At 38.6% G+C, this 22,873-nt stretch overlaps 3 protein-coding genes across 3 annotated transcripts in view; 2 read left to right on the top strand and 1 right to left on the bottom strand.

Annotated features, from left to right (window-relative positions):
- Positions 1 to 311: 311 nt before the first annotated feature.
- On the top strand, positions 312 to 3,529 carry ccl34b.4 (chemokine (C-C motif) ligand 34b, duplicate 4). Its single transcript, XM_062985461.1, has 4 exons — positions 312 to 415; positions 1,831 to 1,957; positions 2,059 to 2,126; positions 3,376 to 3,529. The coding sequence occupies exons 1-4, from the start codon at positions 343 to 345 to the stop codon at positions 3,396 to 3,398; spliced, it is 291 nt and encodes a 96-aa protein (XP_062841531.1). The 5' UTR covers positions 312 to 342; the 3' UTR covers positions 3,399 to 3,529.
- A 316-nt stretch (positions 3,530 to 3,845) lies between these two features.
- Positions 3,846 to 7,032, bottom strand: ino80c (INO80 complex subunit C). Its single transcript, XM_062985460.1, has 5 exons — positions 6,724 to 7,032; positions 5,483 to 5,584; positions 4,912 to 5,023; positions 4,763 to 4,830; positions 3,846 to 4,154 (listed from the first exon to the last, which is right to left on the bottom strand). Exons 1-5 carry the CDS (start codon positions 6,919 to 6,921, stop codon positions 4,023 to 4,025), a joined length of 612 nt encoding a protein of 203 aa, XP_062841530.1. The 5' UTR covers positions 6,922 to 7,032; the 3' UTR covers positions 3,846 to 4,022.
- Positions 7,033 to 13,853: 6,821 nt separating this feature from the next.
- galnt1 (UDP-N-acetyl-alpha-D-galactosamine:polypeptide N-acetylgalactosaminyltransferase 1) overlaps positions 13,854 to 22,873 on the top strand; it is a 111,949-nt gene continuing 102,929 nt past the window's right edge. Inside the window, exon 1 of the mRNA XM_062985270.1 lies at positions 13,854 to 14,334. The gene's annotated coding sequence lies outside the window, so the exon portion shown is untranslated. The remainder of the gene's footprint in view (positions 14,335 to 22,873) is intronic.

Raw genomic sequence — 22,873 nt, 5'->3', positions numbered from 1 at the left:
ATAGCTAGCAATCTGAGAGTTTCTGATAGAGATGTCAGGATGTTCCTGCACTTTCTGTAGATGTTTTCTTCACAGCCTTGAGCTACAAGCATGCTCATTTCTGCTGACTCTGTTGCAAGGGGCTCAGTTTTGGTTAAAGGTGTTAGGCAAATTTTTTAAAATGTGGTCAGTTTTAGTGTGAAGTTGCAGAGCAATTTTTTTTGCAGAGGTGTTAAGTTAGTGACGCACTTTTGGACTGTTTTTTTTCCAAGCCTTGATAATAAATAGAAGCATCCTTACAATTAACAGCAAGTAACTAACCAGCACCAGCAATCAACTTAAGTTACCTAGACACGGAGAACCATGTTGGATAAACAGTTGACTTTGGTTGTACTTCTCATGCTGTTTGGATGCATCACTGCCGCACATGCTAACTGTAAGTATTGAGTTACATCAGCAGATTAATTTGTAAATCATTTTTCTTGATAATTTCTTGATATTTAAAATACTTAAAGTTCTAGAATGTTACATTGGTAATAATGTTTTAATATAATATTTGACACTTTAAACAAGCTATTAAACACCAGAACTAGCTCTAGCATATTTTTTTATTACCTTTATTCACATGGACTTTGTTCGCAGTACAGTGCTGTGTCGCAAAATATTACTTTAGTTATATTATAATTTTTATAATATTACATACAGGCACTCAGGTGCAGCAGTAATTTACGCTATAGCTGTTACTGATGAAAACCAGGGTTCTATAATTCCCAGTGGTACTGGTGGATTATAATTCCCAGTGGTACTGGTGGACTTAACACTGTTCATTTTCTGTGGTTATTACTATTTTGTACTTTTAATTCACTGTACTAAGTCTTTATAATTATAATAATTTGATTACATACAGGCACTCAGGTACAGCAGTAATTTATACTAGTAACTAGCTGTTACTGATGAAAACCAGGGTTCTATAATTCCCAGTGGTACTGGTGGATTATAATTCCCAGTGGTACTGGTGGACTTAACAATGTTCATTTTCTGTGGTTATTACTATTTTGTACCTTTAAGTGGTGGTATTTGTTTTCATACATTAATTCACTGTACTTTAATTCAAGTCTTTATCATTATAATAATTTGATTACATACAGGTACTCAGGTGGTACAGCAGTAATTTACACTAGCTGCTACTGCTGGAAACCAGGGTTCTATAATTCCCAGTGGCTGGTCAGGTGTCTGTATACAGACATGATTGGCTAGGTCTGAGAAAAGTGTGGATGGCCAAGGCCCTGGGATAGACTGACATTGTCTCCAAAAAGTAACAGTGCCCACGGCCCAGTGATTCTGAGATGCATATACACACAGTGTTCAGTCAGACATCGCAACCACTTGCCTAATACATTGTCAGAACAGCTCTGACCAGTCGAGACATAGAATGAAGATGACTGCAGTATTTGGTGCCAAGACATTGCCAGCAAGCCCTTTGACTTCTGTTGTAATTTGGATCATCTTGCAATGGATCTTTTGGACTGCTCCAATGTCCAGTCACGATGCCTGCGTGCCCATTGTAGGGGTTTGGCTGTTAAGACAGATTCACAAAGAAATTACATCAGTTTTAAAATGATCTGAAATTTGAGCAACAGTAGCTCTTCTGTCAGTCTGTACCAGATGCCATAGCATTCATGTCAGCTGGCATTAATGAATCTTCACCACTAGACAACCTGTAGGCAGTTCATGATGACCAGTTAGAGTAAAATAAGGCCAAAGCTGCCACTGTACACCATGCCTAACAATAAATACATTATAATGTGCTTATTTTCTAACACTTTCTTTTTCTCTCTCTTTATTTTGTAGATCGCCGACCTACTAAAGTTGGTGTTTTGTGCTGTGAAGCAGTTTCCAAAGCCATGATACCACATGACATAAAGCTCACCGGCTACAAGCACCAGAATGATCTGTCACCTTGTGTGGAAGCGATTGTGTAAGTTTTTTACCACCATAATAAACATTGGTATTTAAAAAAATATAAATTTGCTTAATCTGTTCACTTACTTAATTTTTCTCCCATACTGTTGCTTATAGATTTTACTCTAAGGATGAAAGATTCTGCTCAGACCCTTCTGCACGCTGGATCAAAAGGAAACAAAAAGGTACTGTCCTACCTACAAACTATTCTTTATTTTAAATCACTACTCTAAAACTACACTAAAATCTGCCTTCATCTGACTCAAACTGAATCTGATTTGCTTGTGATGCCACTGCTTAACTTGACTGGAACAGAAATAAGAACATTAATTATTCTGAATATGTAAATCAATGGTTCTGCAAGCATACTCATCTTAATTAATAAAACCATATTTTCATGGGTATAACAGTGCTACAACTGGTGCCGCTGGTGACACACAAGAATACATAACCTTCCTTTCAACATTAATTTTAAATCATTTTATGCTTAATAGATTTTGCTATGGAAATAATCCATCCTTTTAAATACAAATTAGCATTTAAAAAAATACATAAATAAATAAATAAAAATAATAATAAATAATAATAAATGCATCTTATTTTTCCTACTAGTTTTGAAATAGAAAACGAATTAATAATAAATAAATAAAAGATAAAGAAAATAAATAAAAAAGTTAATAATAATAACAATAATAATAATATAATCATATGTTTATTATACTACTTTTGCTAAGATCCTAATAAATAAATAAAAGTAATAATATTATTAGTAATAATAAATAAATAAAAATAATAAATAATAATAATAATAATAATAACTACTTATAATAATATGCAATGTATTTTACTACAAAAAGAAAATAACAAATACCCTATTAATGAAATACGTGGTAAATTATTTATTTAAATGTTTACGCAGACAATAATACATTCTCTTTTTTATAAAACCAAAAATCTGGCAGGAAAGATTGGTATTTGGTGTTTGGTATTTAACTTCAAATTTAAAACACACCCATTGCATTTATTTTGCTGACACACCTTTCAGAAAGTTCAAATTTTACATATAAAACAGAGACAAAGCTTCCAAAATTAAGCTGTAAAACCACCGACACTTTGTAATATTAGTAAAGCTTAACAAGAGAACAATTCAAACAAATAAAATTGCCACAACCCCAGTACACACTTAATAACATCTATATTGATCGTCTAAATTTATAATTACTAAAATATTACATGTAATAAATAGATCAATTTGTTTCAACAAATAATTACAAAACCTCATAACCTAGAGTTTTTAAGTTGGTACTAGCCTGTAGAAATATATCTGTAATATGTCTGTAGTTATATACAGTAGCTGCACAGATTTAATGTCATTTACAGCAAAATAAAATGGAAATCTTAATAGTAAACATGTGATTGTGTTCTATTTCACAGGTCTGCGAGAGATCAAGGACTAAAATGCCAAGCACCAAAGGATTGTTCTGTTGCATTTGCTGTGTTTGTTTAATGTTGTGATATTAGCCTGGTAATTTAAAGTAATGCTTTTTCAAGAATTAAAGAAAATTAGCCAAATCATTATTTTTATTACAACTTGATTTAATAAAAAGAACCAGTCTGAACAGGTTTGAACTGTTCTGATTTGAACTGGTTTGAAAAAAAGAACCAGTTTGAAAAAAGGGAACTGGTCTGAATCAGTTAAAAAAATTTTTTTTTTAACCAGTCCAAACTGATTTGGTTGGAAAAACAACTAGTATAAATCAGTAAAAAAGAACAGGTCTGAACCGGTTTGAATCGATTTTAAAAAATGATTTAATAACTCATAAACTTAACCAGTTTAAACCAGGCTAAACCTGCAGTCCAAATATGTCAATGATTATAATAGACAATACACAATCAGAGAACCATTGACTGTTGAGCAGATAAAGTATTTTATTAAACAATTACGAGAAAACTTTACATTTATGAATAACAGCAGTTGGTGTTTTCAGTTCCTAAATGATTACAGAACATTATTAAAAGAACAGGTGCCGTAACAGTGGAAAACATGTCAGTACATGTGTGCAATCTTGTAAGAAGTTGCGTCAGGGCACAACGCAGGTCGCCTTTCGTAGAATCAGATACCCTGACACGACATCTGTTGGTAGAAGGCGGATGTATGAAAACTCTTCTGATGATGTGAAGCGCAGTTTAGTCTGAGGGTCTGTGTAGTTTGCCTGATAGACAAAAGAGTCCAAAACCAACAATAAATCAATCTGGGAATGTCAGTCTGAAATATGCATATTAAGACATTTAAACAGTTTGTCTCAGTAGTATGTTAGTCATGTCAACTTCAATCTCTATTTAATAAGTAGCATTTGATTTAATGTGCAGCCTTGATTAGCCAAAATGCCTTTTCTGTACAAACAGACAATTATCGATTCATATTAGTCAATTTTTATGAAAGGTCCCTGGTACAAGCCCCACTAATTCCAGGTTGGCACTGTTGGGCCTAGTACTGTAAGTCGCTTTGGATGAAAGCATCTGCTAGGTGCTGAAAATGTAAATGTAATACACCTGGTATATGAACGCATTCCAATATTAAACCAGACAACATATATACTGATGCAGAATTTGTTCGCAGACCTGTGCCTATAGCCCACTGAATGTTTTCATTTCATTTTTACCACCGCTTTATCCTGATCTGGTTTCCCCAAGAAACACTGGACACAAGGCAGGAATACACCCCAGACTGGGTGCCAATCCATCACAGACTTTGGCCCTGGTATGGAATGACTGTCTTTTTAAACAAGGCTTGACATGGATAAAAAGCAATCATACTCACCGGTAATCCAGAAATATCTGAGTACTTTTTAGGAGGGATCAATGAAGGATGTGTATCTATGTTATAATCTGTCAAAAAAATTTGAAATAAAATCAGAATTTGTTAAATGGAATTTCTAAATAAACAGAAGGTTTCAAACTGAGACATACAGTTGGGATCACTGATTTTCCAAGGCAGCGCTCTCTCTGCTGCTAGGATCTGCTTTAGATTCTTCCATGTTCTGTTCTTCTTCCCTGTTGCTGCCCCACCTATACCAGAATGCTAGAACATAAAGAAGAGTGCAGACAGTTCAGATCAGCTAGTGTGAAACCAAGGAGGATTTACATATTTACTGAAGGCTTACACAGACATGGAACTTTGTACCAGTTATTTCATCGTGTAAAATTCTTGATTTGACATGTCATACATTTACAATTATGACCTTCATCCTCTGCTCAATCAGTTCATGAATATGTGCCATGTTGCTCCACCTTTAGCTGTTTTGCACTTTTTGTAATTTCCTCTGGATCACTAATAGTGATAATCTGGCAAATGACTAAATTTAAATGGTCAAGCCTTGCATTTATATTAATATTCATCAATGAGCCAAAACGTTAAAACCACCCAACTAATGACACAGAGACTCTATAAGACATCTGAAGGTGACCTGTGGAACCTGGTACCAGGACATCACCAGCAGGACCTTCAGCCTCATTGAAAGGTGGATGATCTTGGGCTTACCACAAAATTTGGGTTCTTGAAGAACAAAGGCTTTGCAACGGGCTCTGCAATGACATCCACCGGAGTAACCAACTTCCCATCTGCCAAATCAACTGGTATTATCTGAGAAAGAAAAAAACAGACAATGTGCATTTAGTTTGTGCTAGATACAAATATGCTTTGATAATATGTGATCATGTGGTCTTGAGTGCTGAGATGAAACAACTAAACTTATTTTTAGGTTTCTGGAGATGTTTTACTTCTCATCCGAAAGGTTCAAGAACTGAATGAGCCTTTCGAATAAAAGGTAAAACGCCTAAAGAATCTAAAAAGAAGTCCAGTCACCATACAATGACCTGGATGAATAAGAACCTACACAGACATATGTGAAAGTATACTACAGGGTGTGGACAAAACTATCAAGACCCAAAATGATATAATTTGAAGGAGCTGATAAGAAGTTAAGCCAAATGTTCATACAGAAATCCTGGATTTTTGTCAAGTAGTACTAGGCCATGCTTCAGGAACAGAATTCTTTAGTACTTACAAAGACGAAGGAGACAGGTATAGCTTGCATACTGTGAAATGCCAAACAAACGAACCCAATTTTTTCATCTGGTATTATTCAGCTGCAGATAGATGTGGTGGGAGGGATGGACAGACAGATAGATAGATTTATTGATAGATGGATAAGTAGCTGGTAGGGCAGACAGACAGACAGACAGACAGATAGATAGATAGACATGCAGACAAATAGACAGACATATATATATATATATATATATATATATATATATATATATATATATATATAGAGAGAGAGAGAGAGAGAGAGAGAGAGAGAGAGAGAGAGAGAGAGAGAGATAAACAGACAAACATATATATATATATAGAGATAGATAGGTAGACAGACAGACAGATAGATTAGATAGCTGGAAAAAGAGAGAGAGAGAGAGAGAGAAGAGAGAGAGAGAGAGAGAGAGAGAGAGAGAGAGAGAGAGAGAGAGAAACAGACAGACAGATATATATATAGAAATTGATGTGTACTACAGTGCAAATATAAAAAATGTGCGGACGGATGTACAAAGAGGTGCAAATGTGCATGTCTGTGCATGTACACACACACACACACACACACACACACACACACACACACACACACACACACACACACACACACACACACACACACACACACACACACACACACACACACACACACACACACACAGAGATATATAATGCATGTTGATGAGTTGTACCTGACTCTGACTGGTACTTGATAGCGGCGGTATTTTCTTCCTCTTGTTGTTGCTGCTGTTGGTCGGTGTTGCTGGTTGAGCTGCTGGGCTGGCGGGTCGTTTCTTTCCTTTAGCTTGAGCGAGTGGTAACTGCTTAACAATATTTAATTCTCCAGTGAACGAGGATACCGGAGTTACCGGAGTTACCGGAGTCGCCATTTGTTATTATAAATTAAACTCTGTATACAAAACCATGTGGCTACATGTTTATGCTAAAGTGTTTATTCCACAGCTCCACTTCTTGCTCTTCTCATTCTTTAGCGCTCAGTGGAGGTTATTAGACCAGCTTAAGGTTTATTACCGCCACCTACTGAACTAAAATATGTACAAAAGTTACTCAGGATTTCGGCTACTGCGTGAAAAACATGATATAAACATAATTAAAAGATTCTGTAACTCTTTATCTTCTAACAAACGTGTTTGTGTTTGTTCTCTATCAGCATGGTTACTAATTGTTCAATTTCTCTGTTGTATGCTTAGCAGTAGTAGATGTTTCTCGCTATTGGTAGAACCATGAGCCATGGTCATTTTAGATAGAAGATATACTGTACTTCTTCATGTAAACATATACACGAGTGCCGTACAATGAAATTCTTTCTTTGCATATCCCAGCTTGTTTGGAAGCTGGGGTCAGAGCGCGGGGTCAGCCATCGTACGGCGCCCCTGGAGCAGACAGGTTTAAGGGCCTTGCTCAAGGACCCAACAGTGGCTGCATAGCTGAGCCTGGATTTGAACTGCCAATCTTCCGGTCGATAGCCCAAAGCTCTACCCACTGGGCTACCACTGTCCCTTTTATTTATTTATTTATTTATTTATTTATTTATTTTTAGAAGAATAATCTTTTTATCTTTTTACTGGACAGAGTCAGATTTTTTACAGGAGTCATCTCATTACTGTTGAGGCTAAGACAAGTATTTGCAAGTAGGCCAACTATTTGTTTAATGAGATTAAGGTTCTTTTCCTCTTTAACCAAGAGAATTTGTTTGTTTATTAGGATTTTAACATCATGTTTTACACTTTGGTTACATTTATGACAGGAACAGTAGTTACTCATTACACAAGGTTATATCAAACAATTTAGTGTCTTTGATTGACCTCACTTGCATGTCTATGTCTTTGGACTGTGGGAGAAAACCAAAGCACCCGGACTAAACCCATGCAGACACGGGGAGAACAGGCAAACTCCACACAGAAAGGACCCAGACCACCCCACCTGGGGATCGAACCCAGGACCTTCTTGCTGTGAAGCGACAGTGCTGTCCATTTAGCCACCGTGCCGCTCGGCCAAGAAAAAAAGTAGTTGGAGTAATACTATTGATACTACTACTACTACTACTACTACTACTAATAATAATAATAATAATTATTATTATTAACAGACATCTAGATTCTGAAAAAAAACTGTTCTTTTACCTAGACAACTGTTTACTGAAGTTCCTCTGGACTGAAGCTTCAACTAAACGCTGTAGAACTAAAAGTAAAATGTAAATTTTAATTACATTTAAATAATTTCTCCTGCAATTATCAGGTGTGTCAACCTTAAACAAAGAGTTTTAAGCTTCTATAGTATGTGCAAAGTGAGATTCATCTCATCATTTCTTTTCATTTTTATTACAGTTCTCAGTTTTTCCTCACTATCTCTACTCATTCAGGCTACAAACACTCTGTAGTAACGCAGTTTCTCTTTTTTCCCCCGAGACTATGGCCTAATTTGTCTTTCTAGGGCCCTCTCATTATAAATGATAAACTGTCCTTATTTGATTAATGACAAACAAAACTACAACTGGGTTTCCTAATTTAAAAAGTTAAATAAACAAGAATCACTTGGTAAGGAGAAATGTATAAAGTTGGAAGTTTAACACTCTTAGATTTTATATGAACCTTAATTGTCAGAGCAGACACAGACGCAAAGAAAACAAGCAAAGAAAAATAATGTAATCATAAACCCATAAAGGCCTGTGAAGGGTGGGGTGGTTTGCACCATGCACCAAAAGAAAAACCAGACACCCTTACCATCAGGGCTGTACTGTGCCCAAGAATTAACAACAACCAGGACACCAGAGCACTAACTGTCACCATTCTGTGGTATATATGTGGTATTATGTGTGTATAAAAGTGTTTGTAATACACACTTTATTTTGCTAATTATTTTTGAGAGGAAAATGAGTGCTTTGTCACCTAAGGCCAGAGTGTGAATTTTCAGCTATGTTAATGTCATATACTGTATATAATGTCACTTCATAATAACATTTATATACAGTGGGGCCAAAAAGTATTTAGTCAGCCACTGATTGTGCAAGTTCTCCTACTTAGAAAGATGAGAGAGGTCTGTAACTTTCATCATAGGTACACTTCAACTATGAGAGACAAAATGAGAAAAAAAATCCAGGAAATCACATTGTAGGATTTTTAAAGAATTTTATTGTAAATTATGGTGGAAAATAAGTATTTGGTCACCCACAAACAAGCAAGATTTCTGGCTCTCACAGACCTGTAACTTCTTCTTTAAGAAGCTCTTCTGTCCTCCACTCGTTACCTGTATTAATGGCACCTGTTTGACCTCGTTATCTGTATAAAAGACACCTGTCCACAGCCTCAAACAGTCAGACTCCAAACTCAACCATGGCCAAGACCAAAGAGCTGTCGAAGGACACCAGGAAGAAAATTGTAGACCTGCACCAGGCTGGGAAGAGTGAATCTACAATAGGCAAGCAGGTTGATGTGAATAAATCAACTGTGGGAGCAATTGTAAGAAAATGGAAGACATACAAGACCATTGATAATCTCCATCGATCTGGGGCCCCACGCAAGATCTCATCCCGTAGGGTCAAAATGATCATGAGAACGGTGAGCAAAAATCCCAGAACTACACGGAGGGACCTGATGAATGACCTGCAGAGAGCTGGGACCAAAGTAACAAAGGCTACCATCAGTAACACACCACGCAGAGAGGGACTCAAATCCTGCAGTGCCAGGCGTGTCCCCCTGCTTAAGCCAGTACATGTCCAGGCCCGTCTGAAGTTTGCCAGAGAGCATATGGATTATCCAGAAGAGGATTGGAAGAATATCATGTGGTCAGATGAAACCAAAATGGAACTTTTTGGTAAAAACTCAACTCGTCGTGTTTGGAGGAAGAAGAAAAACCCAAGAACACCATACCTACTGTGAAGCATGGGGGTGGAAACATCATACCTTGGGGCTGTTTTTCTGCAAAGGGGACAGGGCGACTGATCCGTGTTAAGGGAAGAATGAACGGGGCCATGTATCGTGAGATTTTAAGCCAAAACCTCCTTCCATCAGTGAGAGCATTGAAGATGGAACGTGGCTGGGTCTTCCAGCATGACAATGATCCCAAACGCACCGCTCGGGCAACAAAGGAGTGGCTCCGTAAAAAGCATTTCAAGGTCCTGGAGTGGCCTAGCCAGTCTCCAGACCTCAACCACATAGAAAATTTGTGGAGTCCGTGTTGCCAAGCGACAGCCCCAAAACATCACTGCTCTAGAGAAGATCTGCATGGAGGAATGGGCCAAAATACCAGCTACAGTGTCTGCAAACCTGGTGAAGACTTACAGGAAACGTTTGACCTCTGTCATTGCCAACAAAGGTTATGTTACAAAGTATTGAGTTGAACTTTTGTTATTGACCAAATACTTATTTTCCACCATAATTTACAAATAAATTCTTTAAAAATCCTACAATGTGATTTCCTGGATTTTTTTTTTTCTCATTTTGTCTCTCATAGTTGAAGTGTACCTATGATGAAAATTACAGACCTCTCTCATCTTTCTAAGTAGGAGAACTTGCACAATCAGTGGCTGACTAAATACTTTTTGACCCCACTGTATATATATATATATATATATGTAGTACTAGTTCTTATGTGCTAAATGTACAAACTAATAACCCAGCCAGCTGTCAACACTTATCCATTTATGGCTTTTTATCTTTGTTATAGGTTTGGTATTTGGTGTTATAGCTTTGTTGTTACCCTTTAACATTCTTCACATCATTAAATGTCTTTGAATCTTTAAAAGAAAGAATGATCCTCAAAATAATATAACTACAATTACTGCTCTCACAAAAGCAGGACTCGTTTAGTTTCAAATTCGCTCTTGTAATTGTATACTTGCTTAACTTGGATTAAGATTAAATTATTTGATTAGATGTAAACATATTTTGCTACAATCTAGATCTGTATTTATTTCATTTTATTTCACAAATCAGAAAAAAAATCATGACTCCAGTTGTAGCATTGAAACACATTTTTAATTGAAGAAATGAAACACGTTTAGACTTGTAGGTATTAATCAGTGGTTCTGTTTCTGGGGAATATGTTGAATGAGTTGGCACAGAGACTTGTTGTGTTGTTTTTTTCAGGTGTGACAAAAAAGCAGCACACTGAAAAACTGTGGATTGTGCCACAGAACATATAAATATGAACATATGTATATAAACAAAGAACTGAAAAGCTTATCTGGACATGCTGTCATCTCTTAGCCTCCTAGAGAAATTTAGACTTCATATCTTGACTTGGAAACTCTCAGCATTAGTAATTTTCTCTTATTTTTATCACTCAGGGATCATGTACGGTATAATTTATTAATTGGTGTGTGCAGGATGTACAGATTAACAACCCAGCCAGCTGTGACACAACAGTGATTTAGTTAAGGGTATTAAACTCTCTTTGAAGTTATAGACAACAAGTCCTATCAGTATTGACAAATAATGCATGAATATGTAACAAAACTACAGTTACTGCACCAGTTATTACTGGTGTCAGTATCAGACAATGTGTAAAACTAGGAACTAGAAAGCAAACCTTGTTCCACTGTCTGTTACTCTGCTAGGGCATATGTACAGCCGTGGTATTTATATTTAAATTAATTCTTTTGAAACATTGTTTTTAAAGGGAACAAACCAAGTAGTTTTAGTTTCTTTTAAATGCCTGGTAGGTATCTATAACAGGCAGTAATTCAGGGCATATAAGAGCCAACCATGGCATGGCATCACGTTTTCAGTCCCTATAATTTGACAAGGTCTTTGCCCTTCTATTTACAGAAGAGTCTTTCAACTCTGATAATTGGCACAAAGTACAAGAGCATTGGCTGCATCTCTATGTTTTATGGGCTGCAAAATTACAACCCCAAATCAGAAAAAAAGTTGGGACAGCATGGAAAATGCAAATAATAAAAAAAAAAACACAATTTCTTACATTTACTTTGAATTTTATTTAATTGCAGACAGGATGAACCTGAGATATTTCATGTTTTGTCTGCTCAACTTCATGTCATTTATTAATAATCATCCATTCCTGCATTACAGGCCTGCAACACATCCTAGATGCCTCAGAACCCAGAGAATTCAACACAGATTCTGGACGTGGTTAACATAAGGCTTCTTTTTTGCACAGTAAAGTTTTAAGTGCCATTTGTGCATGTAACTCTGTATTGTAGTGCTTGACAAAGGTTTGCCAAAGTAATCCCTTGTCCATGTGGTTACATCAGCTATTGTTGAGTGGCGGTTTTTAATACAGTGCTGTCTGAGGGATCGAAGATCACAGACGTTCAGCTTATACTTGCGCCCTTGTCTTTTACGCACTAAAATTCCTTTCAATTCCTTGAATCATTTAATGATATTATGCGCTGTAGAGGGAGAATTATACAAATCTCTTTCAATCTCTCTTTGAGGTACATTGTTTTTAAACATTTCAATCATTTTCTTATGTATTTGTTCACAAACTGGAGATCCTCTGATCATCTTTGCTCATCAAAGACTCAGCCTTTCATGATGCTGCTTTTGTACCAAATCATGATTACAATCACCTGTTGACATCACCTGTTTGAAATCACATCATTATTTAGTTTTTTCACCTCATTACTGCCAGCACCGCCAGTCTCGGGCAAGAACCAGGCAGAATGCGACTTTTTCAACATCTGTAAGGGTTTCTTACAAGAACACGTCCACAGCTGTCAAGTCATCATATTCAAGGTATGCAGATACCCAGTAATACTGTGTTTTAATCACCATGCTCCTTTTGTACCACATTTTAGTTTGTAGATATCACGATTGCTCTGGGATTTTCTGGATGTCTCTTTTGTACCAAACCTTGATTACAATCACCTGTTGACATCACCTGTTTGATTTAGTTTTTTCACCTCATTACTAGCCCTAAATTGCCCCTGTGCCAACTTTTTTGGAATGTGTTGCAGGAAATGCAAGAATGAAGGTTTATTAACCAATGAAATGAAGGTTCCACAGGTGGAACCATAGAGTTCTGAAGTGTTCCTGTGGTCTGCCACAACTTGTTGGTACCACAGGATCAAATTGAAGACCCAAATGGAGTGCTAGATTAAACCTTTTCCTTGTAACTATGTTCAAAAATCTATCAAGTACTGATTATTTTAAGGGGTCATATTCGTACCCCTTTGGTTCATCCTAGCAGGAACACTGTTCTCCCCTAGTTCTCCCTAGAGAACACTGAAAGTAAGAAAAGTAATTACTATGATGGAAACTTTAATAATTTTGATAGATCGGCTGTTTAGGACATCAGCATGTGCCTACTTTCTTGGAATGTGTTGCAGGAAATGCAGGAATGGAGGTTTATTAACAAATGAAATGAGGTTGAGCAGATAAAACATGAAATATCTTGAGTTTAAACTGTCTGCAATCAAATAAAAGTCAAAGTAAATGTAAGGAACACTGTGGTTTTATTTGATTTGCATTTACTGTCCCAACTTTGTCTGATTTGGGGTTGTAATGTAATCCTGACAGTGACCTACACAACTGTTATGGTTATGCAATAGCGATTTTCATGCACATTTTTGGGATGAGGGGGGTTCCTTCCTAATGTCAAATGTGACCTTACGTTTCAAATAGCATTGTTAGAGCAGATTTCCTCTGGGGGGTAGTATGCACCACCTCTCTGGTAGTGATCTTGGTGGGGGCTTTTGGGCTGATCAGCCTCTCAGGCTGCAGTTTCAGACAGAACCGTTGTGTGTGCATGTCGTTCCGGGTTGAGTCAGTGGGCGGAGTTAGAAAAATCCCCGGCCCCGCCCCTTCCAGCAGCAGCAGCAGCTCTTCAGCTCCAGCCGAGTCTGATCAGCGGTCCGTCCGTCATCCCACCGGTCATTTCACCCGATATTACCGCTCAACGCTGCGATCGCGCATCGCCAACTGTAGGCCGCTATTTCTCATTAAAGGAGCAGAGGAAATTTGGCGATCAGGGTTCCGTTTCCAGCAGAGCTCTTCCTGCACCCCGTTTTGAGGTTCCGCTATATCAGGAGCGCGTTTTTTCCTGGAACGAGAGCCGCACATCCCCCCGAACACCTCCCGGCCTGAACCCCTCTCCCCTAATGACCGAATCCTCAGCTACAGGCTACACCGTGGAATAACGGAAAATCATCGTGAACCGCCTTCGTAAGGGATTTTCTAGCTTTCCTACTCAAGAAAGCCGTTTTTCTGGTTGCCAGCACCGCCAGTCTCGGGCAGAACCAGGCAGAATGCGACTTTTTCAACATCTGTAAGGGTTTCTTACAAGAACACGTCCACAGCTGCCAAGTCATCATATTCAAGGTATGCAGACACCCAGTAATACTGTGTCTTAATCACCATGCTCCTTTTGTACCACATTTTGGTTTGTAGATATCACGAGTGCTCTGGAGGAACTTACAAGGTTCACTTTCTGAAAACATGGTTCCTCAGGGTATGGCTGATTGTTCCATAGGTGGAACCATAGAGTTCTAACTTGTTGGGACCACAGGATCAAATCGAAGACCCAAATGGAGTGCTAGATTAAACCTTTTCCCTGTAATCTATCAAGTACTGATTATTTCAAGGGGTCATATTCGTACCCCTTTGGTTCATCCTAGCAAGAACATCCTAGCAAGAAGGCGTTCAATGTTCTCCCTGGAGAACATTGAAAGTAAGAAAACTAGTTACTATGATGGAAACTTTAATAATTTTGGATAGATCGGCTGTATGAGACATCAGCATGGATGTGCAGCAGGTAGTGTTGGCTCCCCAATGGTTCCAGGTTCCATAGGTGGAACCATAGAGTTCTGAGGTGTTCCTGTGGTCTGCCACAACTTGTTGGGACCACAGGATCAAACACGAAGACCCAAATGGAGTGCTAGATTAAACCTTTTCCCTGTAACTATGTTCAAAAATCTATCAAGTACTGATTATTTCAAGGGGTCACATCCTAGCAAGAACACCTAAGGTTCCCTGGAGAACACTGAAAGTAAGAAAAGTAGTTACTATGATGGAAACTTTAATAATTTTGGATAGATCGGCTGTTTAAGACATCAGCATGGATGTGCAGCAGGTAGTGTTGGCTCCCCAATGGTTCCAGGTTAAATAAGTGTATTCCAGCCTTGTGCCCAGTGTTTCTGGGATTGCTTCAAGAGCTATTACAAATCAGAATTAATCTTCTGATATTTTTTAATAAACATTCTGAATAGTTTGTGAGAACCCGTGACACTTACCTTTGACACTTACACTTACCTTTATTCAAATGACCCAGCATTCGGCTAAAGGTCAGATCTATGAACGTCTGACTTCTAACAGTAAACACTTGCGACTTGGGACATTTTCCTATGTATTCCAGCCTTGTCCCCAGTGTTTCTAGGATTGATTCAAGAACTATAACCTACAAGAATTAATCTTCTAAAAAACACTCTAAGTAGTTTTTGTTAACCACCAACAATTAAAATGAGTTTCTCTTCGAATGACTCACCAAGGGAACAAACTACACTCTGTAGGCGTGGTAGATGAACCATGTAAGCTACCGTTGCTCACTTTATTGGTTATTGCATAAGAAGAATGCCAACAGAGTACTGTATACAAGTACTCATGTACAACACATTGGAATTATTTTATTCACTTATACGGCACCCCTGGAGCTGAGGGACCAATAGTGACTTCTTGGTAGATTCAGTCAGTATTCAAACTCTCAACATTTCTAGTAATAGCCCAGAGCCCTAACCACTGAGCTACCACTTCCATAACATACAGTAATTTGAATAGACTTGATTTGCGGTGGCATGGTGGCACAGCAGGTGGTGTTGGTATCTCCAGAGGTCCTTACTTAGTCTTAAGGTATATTTTCTGTATGCCCACAAGAATTCCTACATATCTAAATGTTAGTTGTGGGGTTTGTTCATTCGGTGTATATGTACCATTTATAATTTCTTCAACAAAACCTAAATCCTAGGGTGTTCTTGTTGACCACCCACAAGTCACTCTGCTTGGTACCTTGTCTGAAAGGGTTTTTGCCTCAGGAAGGGCATCTTGTGTAAAAACTGTGCAAAATTAAATGTAGATAAAAAGTTAGGTTGACATACCAGATTGGTTACAATGACCACCACTTTTACTGTTGGCCAGCAGGGAACTGGTGGAAAATATGTTACTGTTAGGCCAGAGTGAGAAGTTGATACAGGAGGATGTTTAGGACAGGCTAGGATGGAGATGAATGATCTGCTGTGGTGACCCCCAGCAAACAATCAACAGTATTTTGATGAACACATTGTTAATAGCTCACAGTTCAGGCTGGTAGAAGTACGTGAATCTTCTGTGTTACAGACATTAGGTGATTAGGTGACATTTGTTAAGGTGATGACCTAATGAAAAACGTCTGAGAAGAAGAATTAAAGTGATGCATATATATATATATGAACAAGGCTACAAAAGCATTTTTCTACAAATGGTTTAGTCTTGTTTTTGCTTTACTTGGCAGTAAATGACTTGTAAAGATCACAGCAAAAGCACATGTGTTGCTGATGAAGGTGAAAAGTGAAGCCAAGAGTAACAACAAGACAGCTGCAGAAATCTCTTAAGTCTTCTTAAGTGTGGTTTACTACAAATACATTAATAAATAATAATAATACATTAATATATAAATTTAAAAAACAAGTTTTATTAAACCCCAGTAAATTAGACACTTACTGTGTCAGATTTAGCAGATGTAGATTAACAGTTTAAGTATTTAGAAGCATAAATTGCATCGTGAATCTCATGTGTCTGGCATTGTGGAATGTCCTGTTTGTAAACTGTCCCCAACGTACCATAAAGATCATTTGCAATGACCAAAAGTCATTTGCTAAAGAATAAATGTATTTTTGGTGCTCTGCACCCTAAACCATAACAGTGACTGCTTTTGTGTTCGGCAGAGCTCAGTAGGACGCTCTGACAGTTCATCAGTCAAAATGTCATGGCATGTGACTTTATGGTCTATTTGTGAATTTTTTGGGTAAAATACTCTGGGAATTCAACATTGTTTTTAATCACCAGTAATCATCAAAGCTCATTTTAAATTTAACAACATTTCAAATGATAACTTGATAGTTTTGTTGCATGATTCATAATTATGGGCATTAAAAAAGCATGTCTTGGCTCTGCGATGTACCTAGTATGTTGTATGTAATGGTATGTGAGACAAAATGACAGACCTGCGCTGTACACCCAATCAGAACCTCCTTTTAACCATAAGCTGCCCTGCTGCCTTAGGACTCGTCATCTACCATAATTCAGGAAACAATTTATTCAGAACTACACTGATCAGCCATAACATTAAAACCACCTCACTGTCCATTTTATCAGCTCCACTTACCATATATGAGCACTTTGTAGTTCTACAATTACTGACTGTAGTCCATCTGTTTCTACATACTTTTGTTAGCCTGCTTTTACCCTGTTCCTCAATGGTCAGGACCCCCACAGAACTGCCACAGAGTAGGTATTATTTAGCTGGTGGATCATTCTCAGCTCTGCAGTGACAATGACATGGTGGTGGTGTGTAGTGTGTGATGATCGCTCATCTATTGCTGCTGTTTGAGTTGGTCATCTTCTAGACCTTCATCAGTGGTCACAGGACGCTGCCTATGGGGTGCTGTTGGCTGAATATTTTAGGTTGGTGGCCTATTCTCAGTCCAGCAGTGATAGTGACCACCATGTCAGTGTCACTGCAGTGCTGAGAATGATCCACCACTCAAATAATACCTGCTCTGTAGTGGTCCTGACCATTGAAGAACAGCAAGAAAGAGGGATAACAAAGTATGCAGAGAAACAGATGGACTACAGTCAGTAATTGTAGAACTACAAAGTGCTTCTATATGGTAAGTGGAGCTGATAAAATGGACAGTGAGTGTAGAAACAAGGAGGTGGTTTTAATGTTATGCTTGATCAGTGTATGTTAGAAAAATTTAGAAAGAATCCATGCTGGCCTTGCCAGACGTGTAGAAATTTAATCATTTTTTCTGGATCTCCCAATCAGTCATTTCCAATTTCTGATTGTGAATCTGCTGCATCTTGCACAACCCCAATGTGATCAAAACGGGACAGATCACCATCTCCCCCAGCAATATGTGTTCAATTTGCGGTTATTTCCTTACCTGCCAATGTTGGTTCCTACACAGAACCTAAGCTCCATGTGATCGCCTTTATTTTACTGGTATATCGCAGTGGTAGTGGGAAGAGACTCTGTCTGATCTTCCCTTCCTCAAACAGCCAGTTGTGACCAGCTTGGTATCTGTGCTGAGATTTCAGCTTGTGAGTTCCAATACTATGCTCTGATGTGGTAGTGCATTAGACCACTTCGCCACATGAGCATCCAAAAACTGTTGTTTAATTAGTTTTATCTGTTATTATTACTTGAATAAAGATCAGACCACATTTAATTAGTAATTAAAGCAGAAATTCAAGTCATTGCGATGGGTTTGAAATGACTTTCTTTTAAGATGTAATGATGTTAGCAGAGTTTAACCACATAATGTTGGTTAAAGAGCTTCCTGTTACTAAACCCTCTCTACTAATAGCCTTAAAAGATTACAGCCCACAGATGACATTGTGATTCAGGACAAAGAGTTTTATAAATAGGTCCACTGACAGTCCTGACAGCGTTAACCACGCAATACTGGTCAAAGTGTTTTCTGTTGCTACTTTATTAATCCAAATAGCCTCATGAGCTTATTAAGGAGAAAAAAGCAGACATTCGCCTGACGTAAAAAGAGTGGCAACATCAATAACGTTTATGGCATCCGGAGCTGTTCGACAAGTTGTCAGTCAAGCTTACGGCATGTGACAGCCTTTGACTGCTGAGGCTGCTGCATCACTGGATTTGATTACACTGGAGACTTGGTGAATTGGACAACTTTGAAGATTCAATAGTATGATTGATGATCATTTGTGGAGTCGGAAGAAGCTCTTATGGCTCAGTAATCACTTGCATGCCCATTAGGAGATGAGAGAGTGGAGTCAGCGGCCGATTGGCCTCCGGAGGCCGCCAGCCAAGGTTTCTGCTGGACAGGGGAGCAAAGGATGACATTTATTTCTTTTTACATTACAGAGATTTATCTGCTCTTCCGTTACTAGCCCAGTGGTGCAGCGTGTTCATTGGAGAATTCCTTCAAGCCTTATTCGTTTGTGTTATTTTAAAGAAATTGATAGGCCAGATGTGTTGTTCGGGAGGCGTGACTTAGGGTTATGGGCCCGTTGAAGTAGACTTTCCTTATAATTAAGCAGCAAGGCACATCTGCCGGGTCGAAATATGACACCCATGTGTTTAAACAGAGCATGACTGCTTTCTTCCAAGGTGGGTTATCCTAATAACAAAACTTCCATTCATTAATGTCATTCATTTTCATGTTTTACCATCACCTGGTAAGGGTCACGGTGGGTCCGGTTGTATAATTCCAGTGTATCATGTCTATAATTAATACAACTTAGTTCCAAACTAATATAATATAATAAGTTCACATTGGAAGCGGTGTGACCGATCAGAAGTCATTCATGTTCTGCACAAGCTGTATGAAGGTGAAGTGACCACTGCCCAGGCAAAGTGGGTGGAGTCAGCAGCATGATAAAGTTGAGTGGAGTTTAACTGTATATAAATGAGGAGCAAATAATGTACCGATAACCAGGGTTTGAGCATAAAGGGACTGGCGGTGGACGCACCACTGGTGTAGTCCATCTGTTTCTCTACATACCTTTTTAGCCTGCTTTCACCCAGTTCTTCAATGGTCAGGACCCCAACAGGACCACCACAGAGCAGGTATTATTTGGGTGTTGGATCATTCTCAGCACTGCAGTGACACTGACATGGTGGTGGTGTGTTAGTGTGTGTTGTGCTGGTATGAGTGGATCAGACACAGCAGCGCTGCTGGAGATTTTAAATACTGTGTCCACTCACTGTCTACTCTATTAGACACTCCTACCTATTTGGTCCTCCTTGTAGATGTAAAGTCAGAGACGATCGCTCATCTATTGCTGCTGTTTGAGTTGGTCATCTTGTAGACCTTCATTAGTGGTCACAGGACGCTGCCCACGGGGCGCTGTTGGCTGGATATTTTTGGTTGGTGGACTATTCTCAGTCCAGCAGTGACAGTGAGGTGTTTAAAAACTCCATCCAATCCATCCAACTCCAATACATACTAACACACCACCACCATGTCAGTGTCAATGCAATGCTGAGAATGACAAACCACCCAAATAATATCTGCTCTGTAGTGGTCCTGTGGGGGTCCTGACCATTGAAGAACAGCATGAAAGGGGGCTAAAAAGTATGTAGAGAAAACTGTCAGTAATTGTAGAACTACAAAGTGCTTCTATATGGTAAGTGGAGATGATAAAATGGACAGTGAGTGTAGAAACAAGGAGGTGGTTTTAATGTTATGGCTGATCAGTGTACATGTGCTTACATGTGTTTGTGCTGGTCTAGAGTGACCCCGGTTTGTAAATAGTGAAACCATTTAGTGCATTATTCATTCAAGTTTTTTTTACAGTATGTGTGAGAGGTCTTGCATACAGTTAGCATGTCTGTGGTTTTGAAAGTGGTCTTGGAACAATAGTCCCATTCTACCATTCAACTTTGTCCAAGAGGTTGCCGGTTAGACACACACACACACACACACACACACATTCAAGATGGAAAGGATTGAGTTCCTGCCGGTACCTCACATCACTGAAAAGACTGACTCGCTTTTCCTGCAAAAAAGGAAAAAGCAAGGAGCAGAATATCAAGTCATTCGTCTAACAGTATAGATTATTCACTTAAAAGCCATAGAGTTGACAAAGGAACCATAGAGTTGAGAAGAGATGCGAGATTGAACCACCACAAGGAGAATACTGGCATCTGAAAAGAGCTTTTGTAGCAGAATTGATTAAGCTCTGACAATTTGGCCCATTTAGGGCTGCTCTGATATTGACACTCAGTGTAAAGAAGGTGCTGATGGTGTGGAGAAGTCTGAACAGATTTGAAAACAATGTGTTCTGCATAAAAAAACGGGAAATGTTACAGCACTGCAGTCATTTTTGGTATAAATTGCTCTGTTTGCCTAGAATTATAAATATGAGTGTTCTTCAAAAAGCTGCTGCACTTTTTAAACTCTATTTATTAAGAATTTCAAAAACAAATGGCATCACTTTCCTACACAATCACCTTCTGAAGCATTTTTCCCAGCGTCGTACCAGCTTTTAATGCCATCAGTGTGTTTCAGTGTGTAGCCACTGATGCACTGCTGCTTTCACATCATCATCACATGAAAATCTTCCTCCCCTTAAAGCTTCTTTGAGCAGTCCAAAAAGGTGGAAATCAGATGTCGCTAAATCCAGACTATAAGCGTCTCTCAGTCTCTCAGACACGACCGATTACTACTCCTCCCACCCTCACAGTTTCCAACCAAAATATAAAAGTGTATAAAAGTGCGGAAACTTTTTAAAGATCCTTTGTATTATTTAAGAGGACGCTTGGGTGGTTTAGTAGTAAAATTACGGTAGCCCACTAGTGCTGAGATCCAGGGTTCAAATATCTAGTGGTAATATGGGCCGGTCGGGCATGTATGTACAGACTGATGGGGGGTGGTCGAGACCCTGTGATGAATTGGCTTCTTATTCTGGATGTGTTACTGCAGCGTGCCCCACTACGACCAAGACCGGGATAAAACAGTGGTAAAATAATATGCTCGGACATGAATTCAAATTTGTTTCTGTTTTTCTTCCAGTCTAATCAATGCCAATCCACCTATTGCATTCAGAATTGCCACTCGCCAACATGTGCACAGTTGCCGGCTGCATATAGAATGCCTTTATTTGTCATACAGTGAAGCCCGAAATTATTCATACCCCTGGCAAATTTTGACTTAAAGTTACTTTTATTCAACCAGCAATTTTTTTTTTGACCGGAAATGACACAGGCGTCTCCCAGAAGATAATAAGACGATGTACAAGAGGCATCATTGTGGAAAAAAATATCTCTCAGCTTTTATTTACATTTGAACAAAGTGGCATGTCCATTGCTCATCTGGACAAAGAAGAAGACTTCTGGTCTTCTGTTTTATGGTCAGATGAAACAAAAGTTTAATTGTTTGGCCACAATGATGTATCCTTCATTTGGCGTAAAAAAGGAGAAGCCTTCAACCCTAATAACACCATCCATGGTGGTGGGAACCTAATGATTTGGGGGTGTTTTTCAGCCAGTGGACCAGGGGACCTAATCACAGTAAACGGCACAATGAAAAAAGAGCAATACATCAAGATTCTCAACAACATCAGGCAGTCTGCAGAGAAACTTGGCCTTGGGCACCAGTGGACATTTCAGCACGACAACGACCCAAAACACACAGCAAAAGTGGTGAAGAAATGGTTAGCGGACAAAAACATTAACGTTTTGCAGTGGCCCAGCCAGAGTCCTGACTTGAATCCAATTGAGAATCTGTGGAAGGAGCTAAAGATCAGGGTGATGGCAAGGAGACCCCCCAACCTGAAAGAGTTGGAACTCATCGCTAAAGATGAATGGGCAAAAGTACCAGTGGAGACATGCAAAAAGCTGGTCAGCAATTATAGGAAGCGTTTGATTGCTGTAATAGCCAATAAAGGCTTTTCTATTGATTATTGAGAAGGGTATGAATAATTTTGGACATGCCACTTTTTGTTCAAATGTAAATAAAAGCTGAGAGATATTTTTTTCCACAATGATGCCTCTTGTACATCGTCTTATTATCTTCTGGGAGACGCCTGTGTCATTTTTGGTCAAAAAAAAATTTGCTGGTTGAATAAAAGTAACTTTAAGTCAAAATTTGCCAGGGGTATGAATAATTTCGGGCGTCACTGTATATACATA

Source organism: Trichomycterus rosablanca, chromosome 23, assembly GCF_030014385.1.
Source record: "Trichomycterus rosablanca isolate fTriRos1 chromosome 23, fTriRos1.hap1, whole genome shotgun sequence".
Classification (NCBI taxonomy): domain Eukaryota; kingdom Metazoa; phylum Chordata; class Actinopteri; order Siluriformes; family Trichomycteridae; genus Trichomycterus; species Trichomycterus rosablanca.
This window is presented reverse-complemented; position numbering and strand designations above follow the sequence as displayed.

Bases quoted from the DNA above. Each gene is read 5' to 3' on its own strand.
- ino80c (XM_062985460.1), bottom strand. From the start codon at position 6,921: ATGGCGACTCCGGTAACTCCGGTAACTCCGGTATCCTCGTTCACTGGA. The intron at 5,024-5,482 runs GTAAGCCCAAGA...TTTATGTTCTAG, and splicing joins TCAAGAACCCAAATTTTGTG to CATTCTGGTATAGGTGGGGC. The intron at 4,831-4,911 runs GTATGTCTCAGT...TTTTTTTGACAG, and splicing joins GAAAATCAGTGATCCCAACT to ATTATAACATAGATACACAT.
- ccl34b.4 (XM_062985461.1), top strand. From the start codon at position 343: ATGTTGGATAAACAGTTGACTTTGGTTGTACTTCTCATGCTGTTTGGA. The intron at 1,958-2,058 runs GTAAGTTTTTTA...TGTTGCTTATAG, and splicing joins CCTTGTGTGGAAGCGATTGT to ATTTTACTCTAAGGATGAAA. The intron at 2,127-3,375 runs GTACTGTCCTAC...TCTATTTCACAG, and splicing joins GATCAAAAGGAAACAAAAAG to GTCTGCGAGAGATCAAGGAC.